The sequence below is a fragment of the Aquarana catesbeiana genome, linkage group LG01 (assembly GCF_042186555.1).
Source record: "Aquarana catesbeiana isolate 2022-GZ linkage group LG01, ASM4218655v1, whole genome shotgun sequence".
Classification (NCBI taxonomy): domain Eukaryota; kingdom Metazoa; phylum Chordata; class Amphibia; order Anura; family Ranidae; genus Aquarana; species Aquarana catesbeiana.
Window position 1 is genome coordinate 375,139,090 of NC_133324.1, and position 22,462 is coordinate 375,161,551.

Here is a 22,462-nt window from a genome sequence, read left to right on the forward strand (position 1 = left end):
ATTAGGCGAGCCGTCAGATTTTGTAACGGAAGTGACGTTCTGTCGCCTCCATCTTGCTACACCCACCAGAGTCATGCATTTTATACTTATTTTTAACAGTAAACTCAGCTTATATAGTCAAATACAGTATTTAGATGTTGAATTTTAGAAGCAGCGGCAAGCCTGCTGATCTCACAGGTTTGTTAATATGACAGAATACAGCTGCTTTGAAATATCAACATCAAAACAGTCTGACGGATTTCAAAATACTAAATTTCACTATATAAGCTGAGTTTACTGTTAAATATAAGTGTGAAATGCAAAGACTCCATTGGGTGTAACAAGATGTCGGCTTGCAGCCTTCTCACTGTAGCCTTACTGTGGACGAGTGCTGGGTGTAGCAAGATGGCGGCGACAAACTTCACTTCCGTTACAAAATCTGACGGGTCGCCTAATCTGACGAAACACCTGCACTCATAAACCATAAGCCTTTACCTCATCCGGCCACTGGGAGCGCTGTGTCTTTTCTTCCCCACTGTAGTTTTTGGACTCCTCGAGTAGCCGTCGCTAGGAGGCTGAACGAGTAGTTTCTAACGTTCTCTGTGGTTGTCAAGACAACGGGAGAAAACACAAGAGGTGTGCGCGGCATTGGGGAAGATCCACAGTATCTAGCTCTGATCGGCGCCCGGGATCTGCTGTACCGAGGAGGAGTTCTCTGTTACCGGTGTGTGGAACTCACGTGAGAGTGTCATTTATATACATGTCCGCACTGGCTAATCGGAGCAAGTCCTTATTACACCGCTGTGTATGCTGGCTGTTCTTTGTGCTCCTGTCACTTTCTTTATGCTGTAAACAATGCATTTATGCCTAAATTTAACTAAAAGCAAAACTTGTTTTTAGTTTTGAATAGAGAGCGGAGGGATTAGAACACCTGTCAGTGTTTTATTGTTGTCTGTGGCCCTATTAGGGCTCCTTCATACCTGAGGGGGGGGGGTAAAGCAGGTGGTTGAGATGCGGTTTTACCACCCCCTGACTGCCCACCTGCCTGAATGCTAACACATCGCTGCTCACAGCTGTACGCATGCCACACCGCAATGCTGTGCAAAAAAAGAATGTCACTTTCAGCAAAGGCGACTAATGCAGATCTATGGGGCCAATATAGTGTCAAATCAGGAGGTGAGAAGGTGACGTATCGCCGCCCCACTGCCTGTCAGACACCTCTGAAAAGCGGTCTTATCATGGATCCCTTTCCAGAGGAGCAGCCTGCTGGACTTGTGAATAAGCCCTTAGAGAGATTCAACCTCTCTGTTTGTCCTGTTTACCGTTGTGAAAATGAAAGACAATCCACAATTTTTGGTTAGTCAGAACAGGAATGAAGGGGAAAGTCAGATGGGCAGTAAAAAAACAAGCGGCCCAGCTGCGGTTTAGTCTCCTACCCGAATTGTAACAATACATCTGGACAGAGCTTTACACCTACCATGGCTGTGATGTTTTGTGACATCTTTAATGGCCAGTTCAAACCACATGCAGTCCAGTGCATGTTTTTTTTTGCATCAAAAACGTATGGAAAGTAGGTTATATGATTTCCAATGGTTCACACCAGTGCAGTCAGTTCCAGGGCTTTCCAGTTCCAGAAAAAAAAAAATAGAACATGCTGCATTTTTCCTGTGCTGTACTGAACACAGTAAAATGCAGTGGATCGCATCAAAACACACGCAAACCCCAGTACAGTAGGAAAAAGGTAGAAAAAAAAGAATCTGGAATGCATCCAATAACGTATCAAAAACGCACCAGAACACGCCAAAAACAAGTTAAAAATGCACATGCAGAGACGCACCTGAAACGGATCTGGAGTGTGTGTTTGTGGTGTGAACCAGCCCTATCTCAGAGTGGAGCATTAAAGCGGAGTTCCACACAAAAATGGAACTTCCGCTTTTCGGAACCCTCCCCCCCTCCGGGTTCACATTTGGCACCTTTCAGGGGGGTGCAGATACCTGTCTAAGACAGGTACTTACACCCACTTCCGGCATAGACTCCCATGGGACTCTACGCCACTTCCTGTCCCCACCGCGCTGTCTGCTGGGAACACACAGCTCCCGGGAGAGAGCAGGGACCACTAGGGACGCGCAGCGCGACTCGCGCATGCACAGTAGGGAACCGGGAAGTGAAGCTGCAACGCTTCACTTCCTGATTCCCTCACCTAGGATGGCGGCAGCAGCTGCCGAGAACCGAGCGGGTTCTCGGTGCCGCCTGCCGACATCGCTGGACCCTGGAACAGGTAAGTGGCCATGTATTAAAAGTCAGCAGCTGCAGTATTTGTAGCTGCTGGCTTTTAATATTTTTTTTTTTTTTTTTGGCGGTGTGGGTGGACCCCCGCTTTAAGCCTCATGCACACTGGATGTTATAAAAACAGTAGTGTTAGCTGTAGAAAGCTGTAGAATGAGTTTTGCACTAGTGTTTTATAGCTTATGCGTGCTTTTTTTTTATTTTTTTTTTTTTTTAGCAAAGCTATACTCCCACAAAAGCTTATGGCTCAAAACGCCAAATAGCCGCATTTTTTAGCTTTTTTTTTTTTCAGCGTTTTTACAGCTAAAAAAAAAACTCATCTTAAAACCCACTTTCTTTTCTTTTTTTTTTCAGCCAGAAACCCCCCCCCCCGCCAAAAAATGCTGATAAAAGCCTATGTGTGCATGGACACATAGGATAACATGCTGGGAGTTTATTGGCTGTAGAAAAAAACGCCCAAAGCCAAAAACAGCAGCTGTAAAAACATCCAGTGTGCATGAGGCTTTAAAGAGGGAGTAAACTCCCCTTGTTTGTCTGTACCTATACGTAAGCCTATAATAAGGCTTACCTGTAGGTATTGTAAATGTCTTCTAAACTTGCACTGTTTAGGAGATATTTACTGCATACTGTGATTATGTCAACAGCGCATGCGCTCTGAAAGAATGGCCGCCCATGCCGTTTCTTCAGAGCCTGTGCTGTGACCGGCGGCTCCTGCACGCAGTGATGTCATCGCAGTGCCAGAGTCTACGAACCCAGCAGAAACAATGGGGAAGATGTCGTCCGTGTCAGCGGTGTGGCGACGCCACTGTAGGGCTTCGTTCTAAGGTAAGTATTTCATAATGAGCTAGTGTGCGATGCATACAAGCTCATTATGCTTATGTGTCGCAGGGTTTTTTCTTTTTTTTTTTTTTTTCTTTACAGGGGTTTACAACCTCTTTAAACAGTTCAAAGGGGTCACCCAAAATGTAAAATTGCCATTTGGCAATTTGAAAATAAAAGTAAACAAAAAAAAAACCAGACATTCAAAAGGTGGCAGTAGCGTCTCCTAAACTCCTGTCCGCTGCTGCTATACCACCCTCTGAAAACTGATCCACCATAAATTTTATTTTCAGAGGGCAGTAAGCTGTACTACAAGTTTGAAATAAGCCTTCCTGTGTTCGTTATGGGAAAGTGAAGGGAAATCACCCCAATAAGGCCCCTTTCACACGGGGGCGGCGTCGGTGGTAAAGCGCCGCTATTGTAAGAGGCGCTTTACCGTCAGCATTCGGCTGCTAGCGGGGGGGTTTTACCCCCCCCCGCTAGCAGCCGAGAAAGGGTTAAAAACCACCACAAAGCGCCTCGGAGGCGCTTTGCCGGCAGTATAGCCGCACTGTCCCATTGATTTCATTGGGCAGGAGCGGTGAAGGAGCGGTATATACTCTGCTCCTTCACCGCTCCGAAGATGCTGCTAGCAGGACTTTTTTTCCCGTCCTGCTAGCGCACCGCTCCAGTGTGAAAGCCCTCGGGGCTTTCACACTGGAGAGACAGTTTCGAGACTGTTTCGGGTCGGTTTGCAGGCGCTATTATTAGCGCAATAGAGCCTGCAAACCGCCCCAGTGTGAAAGGGCCCTTAAGTTGGCCATACACCATACAATTTTCTTATTCAATTTTCTTTAGATTTACCTTCAACTATGTAGTGCAAGGGCCTGCCTGATTGCATACACATTGAAAAGGCTTAGGTTTCACCTCATATTACATGGTTTTGGTAAATCTAAAGGAAAGTTGAACAGGAAAATTGAATAGTGTATGGCCAGCCTTAGAAACAGATAGCAAAAAACCTGACAAGGGGTTATAACCCTCCAAAATAATATTTAAAAAAAACACTTCCTTCGGTTCTACTTTAAAGACCAGTGCAACTAATGACAACTAACTATATTTTGCAGGAACAATGCCTTAAATTGCAAGGGTGGACTCAGCGTTGATAGAGCGGCTGACCGCATCATGGAGGAGATTCCAGTAAAAGTAGCAGTGCGGATTCGGCCTCTTCTGTCAAAAGAGATTCTTCACAACCACCAAGTGTGTGTGAGGGTTGTTCCTAACACACAGCAGATCCTAATTGGGAAAGACCGCGTCTTCACATTCGATTATGTCTTTGGGAAAGCCTCATTTCAGGATGATGTTTACAGCAACTGCATCAAACCCCTATTAGTGTCCTTGATTGAAGGATACAATGCAACGGTGTTCGCTTATGGACAGACTGGCTCTGGCAAGACCTACACAATCGGAGGTGGCCATGTTGGTATGTTAAAGGACTATGCAAGCTAAAATTTTGACTCTTACAATGTATTTGGTCATATAGAACTAAGCAGTGTTTATTAGCATTGTTACAGTACAGTACAGTACAGTACAATACAGTAACAACAGCATGCGCTGCCAGGGGTATGAATGTGAGCAGCCAGGCTGTGCGAGAATACTGATCCTGTGCCGGCCAGGAGTGGAGTTTGGCTATGTTCCAAGAAATAATAGAAAGCAGCCGAAGTGTCCTGGAATCCGGGTCCAAGCTGATACTACTACTATATAGCAGGTCTGTTCAGATGTGCGGCCTCCGGGACAAATCAGCTGCTTTCTAACAGCATGCACAGCGCTTTTCAAAATAAAGGTGACCGGTACAATTCAAAATCGATCCAAAAGGGTTAGGAAGGCACTACTTATGAGATTTAACAATCTTGTAAACACGGGCATTTGTTTGCTTCAGATCTGTTTTTCTGCTCATACAAGCAAATGTGAATGCAAAAGCAGTTAAGAAGTTGGCCTGTATAATCCCAGAAGCATCTCAAATGCAATCAGCGAGCACCTGAAAGCATTTAAACTTTCCATTTTAGGCCCCTTTCACACGGGACGGATCCGTGTTGATCTGACCCATCCGTACATCTGCTGCTCAGCGGGGATCGCTCCGTTTTCCCCAGCTGAGCCGGTGGATGACAGGGCGGGACCCGCATACTGTGCAGGGACCGCCCTGTCAGATCTCCACTCTCCCCTATGGGGGATCGGATGAGCATGGACCGTCTGTCTGTGTTCATCCGATCCGCTCTGCAGACGGATAGAAAAATAGGATTTTCCTCCGTCTGCAGAATCGGACGAGAGCGGGGACAGATGATATCGGATGTCAGCGGATGTTCATCCGCTGACACCCTCTATCCCATAGGGATGCATGTATGTCCGTATTTCACCTGAAAACGGATAGATGAAATATGGACATACGGTCCACACGTGTAAAAGGGGCCTTACACAAGCCCCTTAGCACTGTATGTTATACAACAGTACCCACCTCTTTCATGTTGGGAATCTGATTGCCAGTTATTTCTTGGCACCTGAACTGTTAGTGTGCCATTATTTTAGATCCTAAATGAGAAGTGTGGGAATAGAAATAACAAACATCTACAGTGAGGGAAAAAAAGTATTTGATCCCCTGCTGGTTTTGTATGTTTGCCCACCGACAAAGAAATGATCAGTCTATAATTTTAAAGAGGTTGTAAACCTCTGAAACAAACAAACAAAAAACAAAAAAAAACAAACCCTGCAAGACAATGGCATAATGAGCTAGTACGCATCGCATACTAGCTCCTTATGAAATACTTACTTCAGAACGATGCCCTGAATCAGTGTCGGCACTGTGTCGGGTTCGCAGCCCCGGCACTGTGATTGGCCGGAGCCGCAATGACTTCACTTCTGCACATGCGCGCCGGAGCCGCTAGTCACAGCACGAGTTCTGAAGAAACTGCACCAGCGGCCCGTTTCTTCAGTGCGCATGTGCCGATGACGTCCGCAGCAGCGCAATATACTGAATATCTCCTAAATATACTGAATATCTCCTAAACTTGCACAGTTTAGGAGATATTCAGTATATTTAGGAGATATTCAGTATATTGCGCTGCTGCCGACCTCATCGGCGCATGCGCGCTGAAGAAAAATTTAAGGTACCTACAGGTAAGCCTTTTTATAAGCTTACCTGTAGGTAAAAGTGGTACAACCACTTTATTGTTAGGTTTATTTTAACAGTGAGAGACAGAATAACAACAAAAATATCCAGAAAAATGCATTAAAAAAGTTATAAATTGTTTTGCATTTTAATGAGTGAAATAAGTATTTGATCCCTTCGCAAAACATGACTTAGTACTTGGTGGCAAAACCCTTGTTGGCAATCACAGAGGTCAGATATTTCTTGTAGTTGGTCACCAGGTTTGCACAAATCTCAGGAGGGATTTTGTCCCACTCCTTTTTGCAGATCCTCTCAAAGTCGTTAATGATTCGAGGCTGACGTTTGTTAACTCGAACCTTCAGCTCCCTTCACATATTTTCTATGGGATTAAGGTCTGGAGACCTCCTGGGCCACTCCAGGACCTTAATGTGCTTCTTTTTGAGCCACTCCTTTGTTGCCTTGGCCGTGTGTTTTGGGTCATTGTCATGCTGGAATACCCATCCACGACCCATTTTCAATGCCCTGGCTGAGGGAAGGAGGTTCTCACCCAAGATTTGATGATACATGACCCTGTCCATCGTCCTTTTGATGTGGTGAAGTTGTCCTGTCTCCTTAGCAGAAAAACATCCCCAAAGCAGAATGTTTCCACCTCCTATGTTTGACAGTGGGGATGGTGTTCTTTGGGTCATGGGCAGCATTCCTCCTCCTCCAAACACTGCGAGTTGAGTTGATGCCAAAGAGCTTGATTTTGGTCTCATCTGACCACAACACTTTCACCCAGTTGTCCTCTGAATTATTCAGATGTTCATTAGCAAACTTCAGATGGGCCTGTACATGTGCTTTTTTGAGCAGGGGGACCTTGTGGGTGCTGTAGGATTTCAGTCCTTGACGGCGTAGTGTGTTACCAATTGTTTTCTTGGTGACTATGGTCCCAGCTTCCTTGAGATCATTGACAAGGTTCTCCATGAGGTGAGATCTTGCATGGAGCCCCAGACTGAGGGAGGTTGATAGTTATTTTGTGTTTCTTCCATTTGCGAATAATCGCACCAACTGTTGTCACCCTCTCACCAAGCTGCTTGGCGATGGTCTTGTAGCCCATTCCATCCTTGTGTAGGTCTACAATCTTGTCCCTGACATCCTTGGACAGCTCTTTGGTCTTGGCCATGGTGGAGAGATTGAAATCTGATTGATTTGCTTCTGTGGACAGGTGTCTTTTATACAGGTGTCTTTATAAGGGAGTGCTCCTAATCTCAGCTCATTACCTGTATAGAAGACAACTGGGAGCCACAAATCTTGCTAAATTATAGGGGATCAATCTATAGATTTTTGGATTTGGAAATGTGTTTTTCTGGATATTTATGTTGTTATTCTGTCTGTTATACACTGTTAAAATAAACCTACCGTTAAAATTATAGACTGATCATTTCTTTATCGGTGGGCACACATACAAAATCAGCGGGGGATCAAATACATTTTTCCCTCACTGTATACTCACCTCGCTGCTGCAGCTGTCTCCAGCCACCTATAAGCCTGAGAACGGAGCGATCACAGGACCGCTGATTACTCAGTTTTTAGAAGAAGGAATGGGGGAAGAGAGGCACCAAGCCACCAATCGTGTAGCAAAGTTTATTACAAAAATAGCAAATAGTTACAGTAAAAATGCACTCACAAATGTCTAGGATAACAGATATGTAAAACTCTGTGTGGGGCCGGCAGAGAGATTAAAATCCGAGATGACGGAAGGGATGCAGGGAGCTGGGCTGGCACCAGGGAACTGCCACAAGATAACAGAGCTGTCAATGGAGCTGTCGAACTGAGGTAGGCTGTAGCCAATCTTAAACGCGTTTCGGAGGCTTGCATACAATTGCCTATTGCCAGCAACAAGTGCAGCACTGAGGGATTTTTTTTTTGAGTGTTGGTTTACTCAGTTCTCAGTCTGCTTGGAGCTCGGAGTGTTGACTGTCAATCACTGGCTCTCTACTCTGCCCCTCTAGTACTCACTGGAGGGCTGGGGAGGGGGCAGGAGCAGCTGGCTCAGGCTCGGCAGCACACTGAAAGGCTCAGCCAGTTACCAATCAGGCATATAGGTGGATCCTTCTAGAGCCTGGGGTGTGGTGTCCACCGACAGCAGGCTTTAACCCTCTGTTGGCTGATTCTGGGTCACAGGAGAACTCTCCTGTGACTCACAAGTGAAGCATAACCATACTTTTAAACAGTTTCTAGTAAACAGCATGTTTAAACAAAAAAATGTAATATATTGCAACTCACCAATGCTTAAAGCGAGGTTCCACCCAAATTTTGAACAATATCTGTATGTATTCTCTTCCTTGCCTAGATGCTGACATGCCGTTTAAAAAAATTTAAATCGCCGTAATTACCTTTTATTTTTCTATTCTTCTTTGCACTTCCTGGTTCTCCTCCCGTGGGAGTAGGCGTGTTTCTAGCCTCTCCCAGACTCCTGGGAGCTAGCCTCAGGCTTCCCAGGATGCCACTGAGCATGTGCGGGAGCGAGCGGTGAATGCTAGGAGCACAGCATTCACCACATCCAGGAAATAAATGCTTGTGGGCGTCAAATGCCCACAATGAAGATGGAAACCGCCTGCAGTGAATAATATAAGTTATTCTTTCCGACGAAATCTGACACAGGCGGACATATTACACACAATATGTCAGTATGTAATGCTGAGAAGAAAAGTTTGAATGAACTCAAAAAAAAAAAAAAAAGATAGATAGGTGGACCCCCGCTTTAAGGCTATGTTCACACTAGTCTGTGCTCTTAAGAGCAATCCATGGATCGCTTTTCAGAATGCAGCTAAGCACCAGGTGTCAGACTTTGAGGAGGAGGTGATCTTGCCGCCTCCTGAATGCCTGTATGTTTTTTTTTGTTTTTTTTTAAGTTTGTTTTAAAGCTGAATGCCAATTTACAATGGGGCTAATGCACTGCAAATGTAAGCCAAGCATTTGGCTTGCGGGTTTAGTATGCAAACTATTGCCTTGAATGGCTGAGTTTGACAGGCAGTACCACCTGTCAACTTGGAATGCCAAGTTTAAATTGGCACAAGCCAAAGCATTGCACCCATGGCATGTGATCAGCCTCCTCCAGCTGTATTTTACACTATAGATGGGTGGTGGGGGGCAGTAAAACCATGGTTCAGCCAGCTATTTTTACTGCCCTGGCCTCCAGTGTGAAAGAGACCTAAATGTTGTCACTGTATTAGGCAGGCAATACATTAATCCTTCTTTTTTGTTCAACCCGCTGAAAAAAAAAAAAAATGACCAGATTCTCCCATCCATACAGTGTTATTGTATTCTGAGAGCAGGGAGCCTTCCCCACCGTCAGAATACACTGATCAGTTTTACCAGCTATATTCGGCGGGTGGCGGCACTGATTGGGAAAACCTTAACAGACAGCTTGTACAGAAGTCGATCAGTAGGTTGACTTCTGTACAACCAGCCTGCCCATGCATGGATCGAAATTCATCTGGTCCTTGCTAAGCCATCAAATTTCGATCCATGTATGGCTGCCTTTAGTCGTCTTCTTTTTTAGGATTTCTTTCCTTTATTTTCACCTGGTGATCAGGCCAGGAACCCAGTTTCTGTCTAATGCCGGCCATACACGGTTCGAATTTTGAAAGAATTTCCTTTTGAAAATCGTATCTAAGAAATTTTCGTACTCATTTCGCACCATTAGTGGGCTGCAGCAATGGCCGATTTTTGTGCGGCAATCAAATTTGAGGAATCGGACATGTTGGAAATTTTTAGGAAATTTTTAGATAAACAAACGATTTGCTAATCAATGATGGGAGAATCGTGCAAGAAATATAATAAGAAAAGAAATTTTACGGAGAGAAAAGAAGATTCCCGGCCACGAAAATTCTTTTCTGTAGCAACATGAGGTGAAATTGAAGGCTTGGTCGGCCGAATTTCGAAAATCAATGGTGGATCACAAAAAAACGAACTTTCTGTTTTTTGAAAAGAAAATTTGTTTGAAATTCGACCATGTATGGCCTGCTTTAGGGTCCCTTCTATCTATGGAGGAACAACAAAGTCACCCTTGGACAGCAACATTGTCTGGAGAGGGTAGTTAAGATCATTGCACACGTTACAATCTAATTGTACAATCTCTTTTAGATCTATCAACAAGTATGTAGTACAATAGCCTGCCTGATTTGAATACAAATTGATTGGATAGATTAGGAAAGTCCTTATATTACACCACAGATTATAAGATGTATGGCGAGCCTTAGATGAACGCGACTAACATAATAAAGCCAAACTTTAGTTAACACTTTTTAAACAGTTACAGCAAACGTTTTTCCTTTTGGGATAACAGTTTTACATAAATGAATAAAATATGATCATTGTAAGTTACCCTGTCAGTGATAAATGGTATGTCTAAGCCCTCTAACTTCTACTTTTGCTGCACAGCTTGTTTTTCTTTTTAACTACCTCCGATCTTGCCAATGTACATAAACGGGCGGATGGGTGCTTGCTGGATGTGAATGGGCATATCTACATGGCCTCCTGCAGCCGCTGCTTGCATGCGCCCTCTAGAGTGCACATCAGCATGCGTTGTGGTTGCTGTGTCCTTCAGATCACACCCCCCTGAGCTGTGCTGTGTCACTATGATGACCTTGTACTGCTCAGTCTGGTGATCACTGACACTGTTGTAAAATTTCAAAACAAGTGATAAGTAGTGGCACCAGTATAAAAAAAATGTGTAAAAGTAAATAGGAGTGCAGCTGCCCCCTTTAAAAGTGGAGAAGACCGCCTTACAAGTAACACCAAAAAATACGAAAGGTATGGCGCTAACTCAAAAAGCCAAATTATATGTCATAAAAAGCTAAATTCTGTGTCATTTAATGTGATAGTCAGCCTAAATCAAACAGTCCAAAGAAATAAAAATTCCATAAAGAATCTTCACAGAATGATCCAATTACCGTGATTAAAATATGGGTGTCGTAGGTAATTTTCTTTAAGCTGTGCTCCACCACAAATTATTCTCTATGGAGATGGTTCACATCTCCACTCCAAAACGCCTGAAGCCAGAAGCTCCAAAACGCCTGAAGCTCAAACAAGTTCTAGAACTTTTTTTTTAGGCAGATTTGGGTGTTTTTCAGCTTTTTAGATTGGTGACCATTTTGACCTGTACAAAATCGTGGCTAAAACGCGGTAAAATTGTGCGACTTTCTGCTTGAAAACGCAACGCTCAGGTGTGAATGGGGCCTTAGCGGGATCCAGTACTGGTGATGGCTCTTCGCCCCAGAATTGTCTGCATATATTATTCCAACAAATAGGACTCAGGAAAAGCATATTAAACTATCATTGTGCAGTAAGTTTTTATTAAAAGATGCAAATCCCAGAAATATATAAAATGCGCACTTACTTTCGAGGGTGCTATAAGTCAGCACCAACATGTACAGCTCAGTTCAATGTGCCCTCGCAATCTATCCAAGATGCGGTGTGCGTTCCAAAGCGCCGACTGTGGGAACCAGGATACTGGTAGTGATGTCAGTAATGGTGGTTGGATCATTCTGTGAAGATTGTGTCATTCTTGATGGAACTTTTATTTCTTTGGACTGTTTGGGTTATGCTGACTATCACATTATATGATACATTATTTCTTTATCGTACTTCATGGGACACAGAGCCATCATAGTTAGTTACTATGTGGGTTATATAGGCCACCTTTAGGTGATGGACACTGGCACAGCCTAAGACAGGAAGTTCACTCCCTATATAACCCCTTCCATTACTGGGAGTACCTCCGTTTTTTCACCAGTGTCTTAGGTGTTGGTCACGACTAAAGATGTGCTATGCTAGGCTCCACTGGAGTAATCCTTGCTGGGGCAAGCTATGCAGCCGGATCCATTAAAAGTGTCTTTCTGGCCAAATTGAATGGTACCCGGGCCTCGTGGCGGAAGAAACGAGGTTTAGCCCGTAACGCTTCTCTTTTTAAGAGCTGGACCCCGGGATCCAGTGCTTTGGTTTTTTCAGCCATAAAGCTTACTGGCGGGGTGCTATACGGGTCCAAGGGAGTGGAAACCCCGATTAAAAAAGGGGCCCCGGTCCTTGAAGGTTTTTTATCGGAGCCCGCCATGATGGGTGAAGATTTGGGTCTGTTTTGGTTTTACCACAGAATCCCTGCAGCAGGATAAGGCAAGTGGAGATTCCTAAGGAATTTTAAATTTTCTTGTGGATTTTCTCCTTATAGTAAATGTTGTCATGCCTAAATGTCACCACCAGGGGCTGTAAAGAGCACATATGCGACCGGTCTAAACTATGTGGCATGTTCACCAATGCCAGGAGCATGGCGGACAAGATGGATGAACTAGAGATACTGTTGTACGAGGAGGATTTGTATTTTGTGGGAATTTCAGAGACCTGGTTCAACAGCTCTCATGATTGGCTGGCAAACATTCAAGGGTATACCCTATACCGCAAGGATAGAGAGAGTAAAAAAGGGGGAGGGGTATGCCTATATATCAAGAATAATGTACAAGTGAATGTGAGAGATGACATCACTGAGGAAGCTAGAGAGGAGGTGGAATCCTTATGGGTAGAGCTCCAAAGTAATGAAGCTAAGGGGAAAATAATATTGGGAGTATGCTATAGGCCCCCTAACCTGAGGGAGGAAGTGGAGACGGATCTCCTATCACAAATTGGATTAGCAGCAAGGATGGGTTATCATAATGGGGGATTTTAATTATCCAGACATAGACTGGGCGGAGGGAACCGCGCATTCATTTAAGGCTCGTCAGTTCCTTAATGTCTTGCAGGACAATTTTATGGGTCAGATGTTAGACGCACCAACTAGAAATAAAACATTACTGGATCTACTGATTACCAACAATACAGTCCTGATCACGGATGTGGAAATACGAGGCAATTTAGGTAACAGCGATCACAGGTCAATTAGTTTCAGTATAAATCACACAAATAGGAAACATAAAGGGAATACAAAGACACTGAATTTCAAAAGAGCCAACTTCCCTAAACTACAAACCTTGCTAAAAGGCATAAATTGGGATAAAATATTACGAACAAAGAATATGGAGGAGAGATGGGTTTGCTTTAAGAGCACATTAAATAAGGGCATTAGCCAATGTATCCCATTTGGGTAATAAATTTAAAAGAGTGAACAAAAGTCCTGGATGGCTTAACTCCAATGTAAAAATGCATATAAAAGCAAAGGAGAAGGCCTTCAAAAAATACAAGGTTGAGGGATCATCCTCAGCATTCAGACTATAAAGAACGCAACAAGAAATGTAAGGGTGCAATTAGGACAGCTAAGATAGAACATGAAAGACACATAGCGGAGGAGAGCAAAAAAAATCCCAAGAAATTCTTTAAGTATGTAAACAGTAAAAAAGGGAGGACAGACCATATTGGCCCCATAAAGAATGAGGAAGGACATCTGGTTACAAAGGATGGGGAGATGGCGAAGGTATTGAATTTATTCTTCTCCTCAGTCTTCACGAGTGAATCGGGGGGCTTCAGTAACCAAAACTGCAGTGTTTATCCTCATGACACAACACAGGAAGCACCTCCATGGTTAACAGAGGACAGAATTAAAATTAGACTTGAGAAACTTAACATTAATAAATCACTGGGACCAGATGGCTTGCATCCGAGGGTACTTAGGGAACTCAGTCAAGTGATTGCCAGACCGTTGTTCCTAATTTTTACAGATAGCCTACTGACTGGAATGGTACCAGCTGATTGGAGAAAAGCCAATGTAGCACCAATATTTAAAAAGGGCCCGAATTAAATCCCTGTGAATTACAGACCAGTTAGCCTAACATCAATAGTATGTAAACTCTTGGAGGGGATGATAAGGGACTATATACAAGATTTTAGTAATAAGAATGGTATCATTAGCAGTAATCAGCATGGATTCATGAAGAATCGTTCTTGCCAAACCAATCTATTAACCTTCTATGAGGAGGTGAGTTGCCACCTAGATAAAGGAAGGCCCGTAGAAGTGGTGTATCTGGATTTTGCAAAAGCATTTGACACGGTTCCCCATAAACGTTTACTGTACAAAATAAGGTCTGTTGGCATGGACCATAGGGTGAGTACATGGATTGAAAACTGGCTACAAGGGCGAGTTCAGAGGTGGTGATAAATGGGGAGTACTCAGAATGGTCAGGGGTGGGTAGTGGGGTTCCCCAGGGTTCTGTGCTGGGACCAATCCTATTTAATTTGTTCATAAACGATCTGGAGGATGGGATAAACAGTTCAATCTCTGTATTTGCAGACGATACTAAGCTAAACAGGGCAATAACTTCTACGCAGGATGTGGAAACCTTTCAAAAAGACTTGAACAAATTAATGGGGTGGGCGACTACATGGCAAATGAGGTTCAATGTAGAAAAATGTAAAATCATGCATTTGGGTGGCAAAAATATGAATGCAATCTATACACTGGGGGGAGAACCTCTGGGGGAATCTAGGATGTAAAAAGACCTGGGGGTCCTAGTAGATGATAGGCTCAGCAATGGTATGCAATGCGAACAGAATATTGGCATGCATTAAAAGGGGGATCAACTCCAGAGATAAAACGATAATTCTCCCACTCTACAAGGCTCTGGTCCGGCCGCACCTGGAGTATGCTGTCTAGTTCTGGGCACCAGTCCTCGGGAAGGATGTACTGGAAATGGAGCGAGTACAAAGAAGAGCAACAAAGCTAATAAAGGGTCTGGAGGATCTTAGTTGTGAGGAAAGGTTGCGAGCACTGAACTTATTCTCTCTGGAGAAGAGACGCTTGAGAGGGGATATGATTTCAATTTACAAATACCGTACTGGTGACCCCACAATAGGGATAAAACTTTTTCGCAGAAGAGAGTTTAACAAGACTCGTGGCCACTCATTAAAATGAGAAGAAAAGAGGTTTAACCTTAAACTACGTAGAGGGTTCTTTACTGTAAGAGCGACAAGGATGTGGAATTCCCTTCCACAGGCGGTGGTCTCAACGGGGAGCATTGATAGCTTCAAGAAACTATTAGATAAGCACCTGAATGACCGCAACATACAGGGATATTTAATGTAATACTAACACATAATCACAGACATAGGTTGGACTTGATGGACTTTTTTTCAACCTCACCTACTATGTAACTATGTAACCTGTTCCATGCTTTCCATATCTCGCTTTGTGTCTGCAGAAGCTGCAGCCTTCCTCCAGCTAAGCAGTCCTAAGCCTCCAGTAAGATGTTGGAGGGAGAGGATTTTTTGCAAAACTTCCCCCACCTGTGCAGAATTTTCACTCCTTCTCCAGAGGGAGTCCAGGATGGTCGGCAGTACGCCGCTCCGCTCCCTCTGCCGCTTTGAAACAGCGGCGGCTCTCCTGCTCTTCCTCCTCTCCACCACCCCCACCCACACGCCGATCCGTGCGTGGGAAATGGCCTTTTTTTGAAAAGGAGGGGGCGGGAAGACGGGGGGGCATGACTTAGAGCAGCAATGGCGTACTTTAACATCCTCAGTGCAGGTCTGCATTAGCTATAAAGTCTCCTTTGCCAGGCTTCATTTTGGCTGTCGGAGGGAAGCGAAAGCAGATGGGGGCATGTAAGTGTGGTGACAAGCATTCACCAAGGCACGTTTACTTAGCACCAGGCTGGAGCATTAATAGCAGCGGTAGTGCTGGACTATTACTCAGCAGTGGGTGCGTTTTTTTTTTTTTTTTCTGGCAGTACCTCTGCGTTTGTACTTAGGGCTATGCCTGGCAGAAGGGGAGGCTTAAACACCCCAAAAAAGGGGCCCAAGGGTGTCGCCTTCAGACTCTGGAGACCCTAATCTCGCCTCTGAAATACCATCCTCACCTGAAAGACCTGGGGTGGCTGGTCAGGGTAAGCCATTGTGTCCGTCAAGTGTTGCAATTGTTTCCAGCACTTCACCCCGTTTATATTTTACTGAAGAAGTTTTTTCCTCAGCCTTGGTGGTTTTGAAGGAAAGGTTAGCTGCTTTAATCGCATCCTCCCAGAATGGGAGACGCAATAGGTCCCCTTCTACCGCCCAGGTGCCTCAGATAGAGGAACGGTGTGCGTGAGAGGATGAATTCCCCTCAGGAAGTGACTGATGACTCCTCTTCCGAGGGGTCAGTTGGGGAAGATCCCTCTTCAGCTTCACAATCTGAGAAATTGTTAGTGCAATCTCTTACAGAAGCTACCCTTAACTGAATCAGCTGAAAAGCCTACTTCTTCTTTGGGTTCGCTAAAAGCCTCCTCAAGCTTTGCACGCCTTTCCTGTCCATTCATTACTGGAACAGCTTGTGTATCCTGAGTGGAATCACCCAGATGAGCATGTTTTTTTTTTTTTTTTCTTCTAAAAAGTTCAGTGCTTTCTCCCATAGGAGGAAAAAAATTCACTAAAAGGTGGGGTATACCAGCAATTGACGCTGCCATACCCTCTGTGAATAAAAGTTTGACTTGTTCGGTAGACAACACTTAAGTGCTTAGGGATCCAACTGATTGGAATTCCTGTTAAACAAACACACTTTTTTTGGCAGGTTCAGTGGCTCAACCTGCAGTGGCGGCAATTGGAGTATGTCAATCCTTGAAGGATTAGTTGAGACAGGTGTTCAAAGTTATCCCTGATCAGCAGGCCTAGGATTTAGCCAAGCTGCCAGGGGCTTTATGTTTGCAATTGACGCTATGAGAGATTCTATTTTTCTGTCCTCACAGGCTGGTACATATGTATAGAATATTATGGTTGAAAAATTGGTCAGCCAAAGCGCCATGCAAAAAACTCCCAGCTGTTTTTTCCTTTCCGTGGTGAATGGCTGTTTGAGGATGATTTGGTCAAATACATCCAAAAAAGTACCCTTTTGCCAATTAAGAAAAGGAGTAAACGTCTATCATTTTAAACATGCTCCTTCTCCAGGGCCAGGGGCATCAGCCTCCGGGCAGTCCCAATGGCCTTCACCGTCGGGTTCAAAAAGTAGACCTCGGGGTCAATACCAGGGACAGAACCTAGGGAAGGAACCAGTTGTATCTACCTTAATTAGTGCAAGGAAACAGGCCTCCAGGGTCATATATTATAGAGTCTGGAAGGCATATGTTTCCTGGTGGGAATCCAGGGGTTGGCATCCCAGAAAATATGTCATAGGTAGAATCCTTGCCTTTCTATAAATGGGGTTAGAGATGAAGCTGGCCTTGAGTACTGTCAAAGGCCAGGTCTCGCCCTTATCGGTATTGCTCCAACGACCACTTGCTTCGCATTCTTTGGTCTGTAGCTTTATACAGGGGGTAACACAGCTTAATCCACCGGTTAGGTCGCCCTTGAACCCTTGGGACTTGAATTTAGTTCTGTCGGCATTACAGAAACAGCCTTTTGAGCCGATATGACATATTCCCTTGGTCTTTTTGACAAGGAAGCTAGTTTTTCTGGTAGCCATATCTTCGACAAGAAGGGTATCAGAGTTGGCTGCTCTTGTAAAGAGCCATATTCAATTATTCAGAAGGATAAGATGGTATTGCGTCCTCCTCCTAGCATTCTGCCGAAAGTAGTGTCAGGTTTTCATCTAAACCAGGATATTGTTCTATCATTTTTTTCCAGAACCCTGTTCTATGGAAGGAAAGTTGCTACATTCTCTTGATGTAGTGAGAGCAGTCAAAGTCTACTTGAAAGTGACTGCTCAGATTCTAAAAATGGATGATCTGTTTGTGTTGCCTGAAGGTCCTAGAAAAGGACAGGCAGCATCGAAATCTACTATTTCTAAATGGATTCGGCAAGTAATTGTTCAAGCTTATGGTTTGAGGAGGAGGAAGATTCCACCTTTTCAAATCAAAGCGCACTCCACCAGGGCTGATTAGTGCTTCATGGGCAGTGCATCACCAAGCCTCCAGGGCTCAAATCTGCAATGCCGCAACTTGGTCTTCAGTCCATACATTCACCAGATTCTATCAGGTGGATGTAAAAAGGCATTAAGGTTATCGCCTTTGGGCGTAGTGTGCTGCAGGCAGCAGTATAGGTCCTCAGGTCTGATGACTCCCTACTTTTGTTTGTGTCTCCCTCCCCTCAGATAGCATTGCTCTGGGATATCCCACATAGGTGTCCTTTTATGAAACTGAGATCAGCGGCGATCCTGAGTCTCGCCGCTGATCTCAGGTCATTACCAGTTTATGAAACTGAAGTAATCAGTGGAGAACATGTTCTCCGCAGATTATCTCAGCACAGTGAGAATCTTAACTGACTGTCACAGAAACGGCCAGTTTATGAAGGTGCGATCTCAGCACCTCACTGGCGATCTGTGACAGAATTCTCACTTTCTGATTCACCATTTCAGAGGTGGAGAATCAGAGTGAAAAGTGTGAAGCTGGATGAGTATTCTGGAGAAAGCAGGAAGTCTTTTGACTTCTTTCTTTAACTTAACTTTAACTTTATATATGTGTGTGTGTATATGTATATATATATATATATATATATATATATATATATATATATATATATATATATATATATATATATATATATATACACATATATAAAGTTAAAGTTTATAATATAATTTTTTTTTTTTTTTTGATGTTCACGTCTCTGGTTGGGTTCACACTTGTGCGATGCGTGAACCAGCGTGATTCCTGTGCGGGTTTCCACATCGCACCTACATTGACATCTGCGCACCATTGCGGGTATCAATGTAAAGTTAATGACACCCCCAGATCTTTTCACAGATCGCAGTGCGAACTATGTAATGGTGCAGGAATCGGATCGCATGGGTGTTCACACCCATGCGATCCGATTCCAGTGTGGACCAAATAAAGGGTCCTGTACCATTTTGGTGCAAATGCAATATGATTTAGGGCCTGTTCCCACTGCTGCGGTGCCCGAGATCGGATGTGTTTCGCACCGCACTGCAGTGCAAATCGCATACTATACAGATAGTATGGCTGAATTTGCATTGCATTCGGACCAAACTCGTACAGGACCCTTTTTTTGGTCCGCAGCAGAATCGGATCGCATGGGTGTTCACACCCATGCGATCCGATTCCTGTCCGAGTTTGCAGATCGCACTGCGATATGCGAACTGATTTGGTGGTGTCGTTAACTTTTAGGCCCGGTTCACACTTGTGCGATGCCAGACATCACACAGGCATCGCATGTAATTCGCAGCGCACTACCGTTCACATTACATGTGATGTCTGTGCGGTGCGATATCAGCCGTACAGATAGTATGGCTGATATCGCACCGCATTCTGTGCAAACACGCACAGGACCCTTTTTTCTGTTCGGACCAGAATCGGATCGCATGTGTGTTCATATACATCCGATTCATGTCCGAACTGTCAGTTGCGATAGTTGCGCAGTGTGATATGCAAGCTGAACTGGGGGTGTCGTTAACAATGTATTTACACTCCCCAGCGATTCGCATATGGCAGTGTGAACTGACATGCGAGTTGGTGCGATGCAGGAACCGGCAGTGGATTCGCAGTGTTCTCACATCGCACCAGTTTATCAATTTTTATGTTTATCAATTATAAAATATATTTATTTTAATTTATTAATAAATATTTATACTTGTATACTTTATTAAAAAAAATTTTTTAATGATTATAAATGTATTTTGCATTTATATGAATGGTGTATAGCTGCATTACATATGTGGATTACATTCATTTACTACTTTACTACACCATTCACATTTAAATAGGTACATGTATGATCTTTAAATATTGATAAAAATAATGTTTTTTTTTAATAATTAGGTTAATGTATATTGTGTAGGAGGAATTTAACTTTATTATTTTATTAATATGTTGGGGAATAATGTCTGCTGATTCGTGTTACACTTTTTTGTATTTTACGCTTCCTCATACTGTAATCCCGCTACATCACGCGAGATTATAGTGAGAGGAGCCGTTCTCAGGAGTTCCCGGCGTTTGTAGATCGCTTCTCAACTCAACATGAGAAGCGATCTACACACTTTCATAAATAGGCACTCAGAGGAGAGCGATCTCCTCTGAGAATGCCTGAGAACTGAATTGCGGTATTTTACCGCAGTTTCGTAAAAGGACACCATAGTAACTACTTTGGCTCTGTGTCCCATGATGTACGATAAAGAAAATAGGATTTTTATAACGGCTTACCTGTAAAATCCTTTTCTTGGAGTACATCACGGGACACAGAGGTCCCTCCCCTCTTTGGATACACGTATATTGCTTTGCTACAAAACTGAGGTACTCCCAGTAATGGGAGGGGTGAACTTCCTGTCTTAGGGTGCGCCAGTGTGGCCTATATAACCCACATAGTAACTACTATGGCCCTGTGTCCCTTGATGTACTCCAAAAAAAGGATTTTACAGGTAAGCTGTTAGAAAAATCCTATTTTTGCTTTTTAAGTTGGCGCCATACCTTTCATATTTACTAACACTGATTGACTGCACTGATGACACTGTATTCCAGTGCAGCAACCAGTGTCTTCGATCAATAGCCACAGCAGTACAATGTCATCATAGTGACACTGCGCTGCTCTGGTGACTGTAGTAGTTTTTTTTTGTCACCATAGTAGTGCAGCCAGTCACAGTGTCCCCAATCGCCACCGCACCAGTCCCAGTGTCACCAGACCAGTGAAAACCAGCAACAGTGTTCCTGATCACTGCCACGCCAATGCAGTGTCACCACAGCCAGTAAAACCAGCAACAGTGTTCCTGATCACCACCACACTAGTCTCAGGTTCACCAGACCAGTGTATGCCATCAACAATGTTCCTGATTGCTCCCATACCAGTGATTATTGCAGCCAGCAACAATATTCCTGATCACTAGCCACATCTGTGCCAGTATCACTGGAGCCAATGCAGACATCAACAGTGTCCCTGATAGCTGCTACATCAGTACAGTGTCACAAGAGCCAGTGCGGCCATAAATGTTGTCCGTGATTGCTGCCACACTGTGCAGTGTTGCGTCTGCCTGCCGTCTGTACTGACTCTGGCCTGTTTATTGACCTGCTAGAGAAGTGTACTAGAGTGGAGTAGTTTTTTGATAGAATTGATTTTTGTGATGCACAAGATACAATGTCCGGTACATAATCAGTCAGAAAAATTCTCACATGTATGGTATCCCCATACTCAGGAGTAGCAGAATGTGCTTTGGGTTGTATTCTAAATGTGCCCATGCTGTGTGTGAGAAATATCCTATTAATTGACATCATCAATTTCTTATTTATCAATTTATCATTTTCTTTTTTTCATTTTCCATTATGGCAAAAATGTGACCTTCAAAAAACTCACCATGCCTCTAATTAAATACGTTGGAGGGTTTACTTTGCAAAATGGAATCATTTTGTGGGTGTTTCTCCTGTCCTGGGAGACCGGATCTATTTTCATACCCCTTGAAAGCCTGTAGGTGCTCCTTGGATATTTGGGCCCTTCTATGGATCGTGGCAGTGAACAAGTCTCACACATGGGGTATCCTCATACTGGGGAGGAGTAGAAGAATTTGTTTTGGGTAGAGGTGCACCAAATGGGAATTTTGGTACCGAAACTGAAAATGAGGATGCACTTATGCGCTGAAAACCAAAATGACAGTTTTTTTTAAAAATATTAATATTTTTATATATAATTGTATTCAAATTTTTTATTAATATCATCAATTTAACCTTTTCATGACTAAGCCTATTTTTGAAATTTGGTGTTTACAAGTTAAAATCCATATTTTTTGCTAGAAAATGACTTAGAACCCCCAAACATTATATATATTTTTTTAGCAGAGAATCTAGAGAATAAAATGACGATTGTTGCAATATTTTTTATCACACGGTATTTGTGCAGCGGTGTTTTAAACGCAAATTTTTGGAAAAGTGACCCTTTCATGAATTTTAAAAAATCCAAACAGTAACGTTACCCCAATTTTTTTGTATAATGTGAAAGATGATGTTACGCCGAGTAAATAGATACCAAACATGTCACCCTTTATATTTGCACGCACTCGTGGAATGGCGACGAACTACGGTACCTTTGAATTTCCATAGGCGACGCTTTAAAAATTTTTTACGGTTACCAGGTTTGAGCTACAGAGGAGGTCTAGGGCTAGAATTATTGCTCTCGCTCTGACGATCGCAGCGATACCTCACATGTGTGGTTTGAACACCGTTTACATATGCGGGCGCGACTTCCGTATGCGTTTTCTTCGCTGCGCGAGCTCGCGGGGACAGGGACACTTTAAAAACATTTTTTTTTTTTTATTTATTTTATTTATTTTTGTACTTTATAAATTGTGTTTAAAATTTTTTTTTTTTACTT

General features: G+C 43.5%; 1 protein-coding gene across 1 annotated transcript in view; it reads left to right on the plus strand.

Annotated features, from left to right (window-relative positions):
- The first annotated feature begins 550 nt into the window (after window positions 1-550).
- The window catches only part of KIF27 (kinesin family member 27), a 156,464-nt gene continuing 134,552 nt past the window's right edge, over window positions 551-22,462 (plus strand). Inside the window, exons 1-2 of the mRNA XM_073633656.1 lie at window positions 551-703; window positions 4,188-4,543. Coding sequence (XP_073489757.1) covers window positions 4,246-4,543 — 298 coding nt within the window. The 5' untranslated portion in view covers window positions 551-703; window positions 4,188-4,245. The remainder of the gene's footprint in view (window positions 704-4,187; window positions 4,544-22,462) is intronic.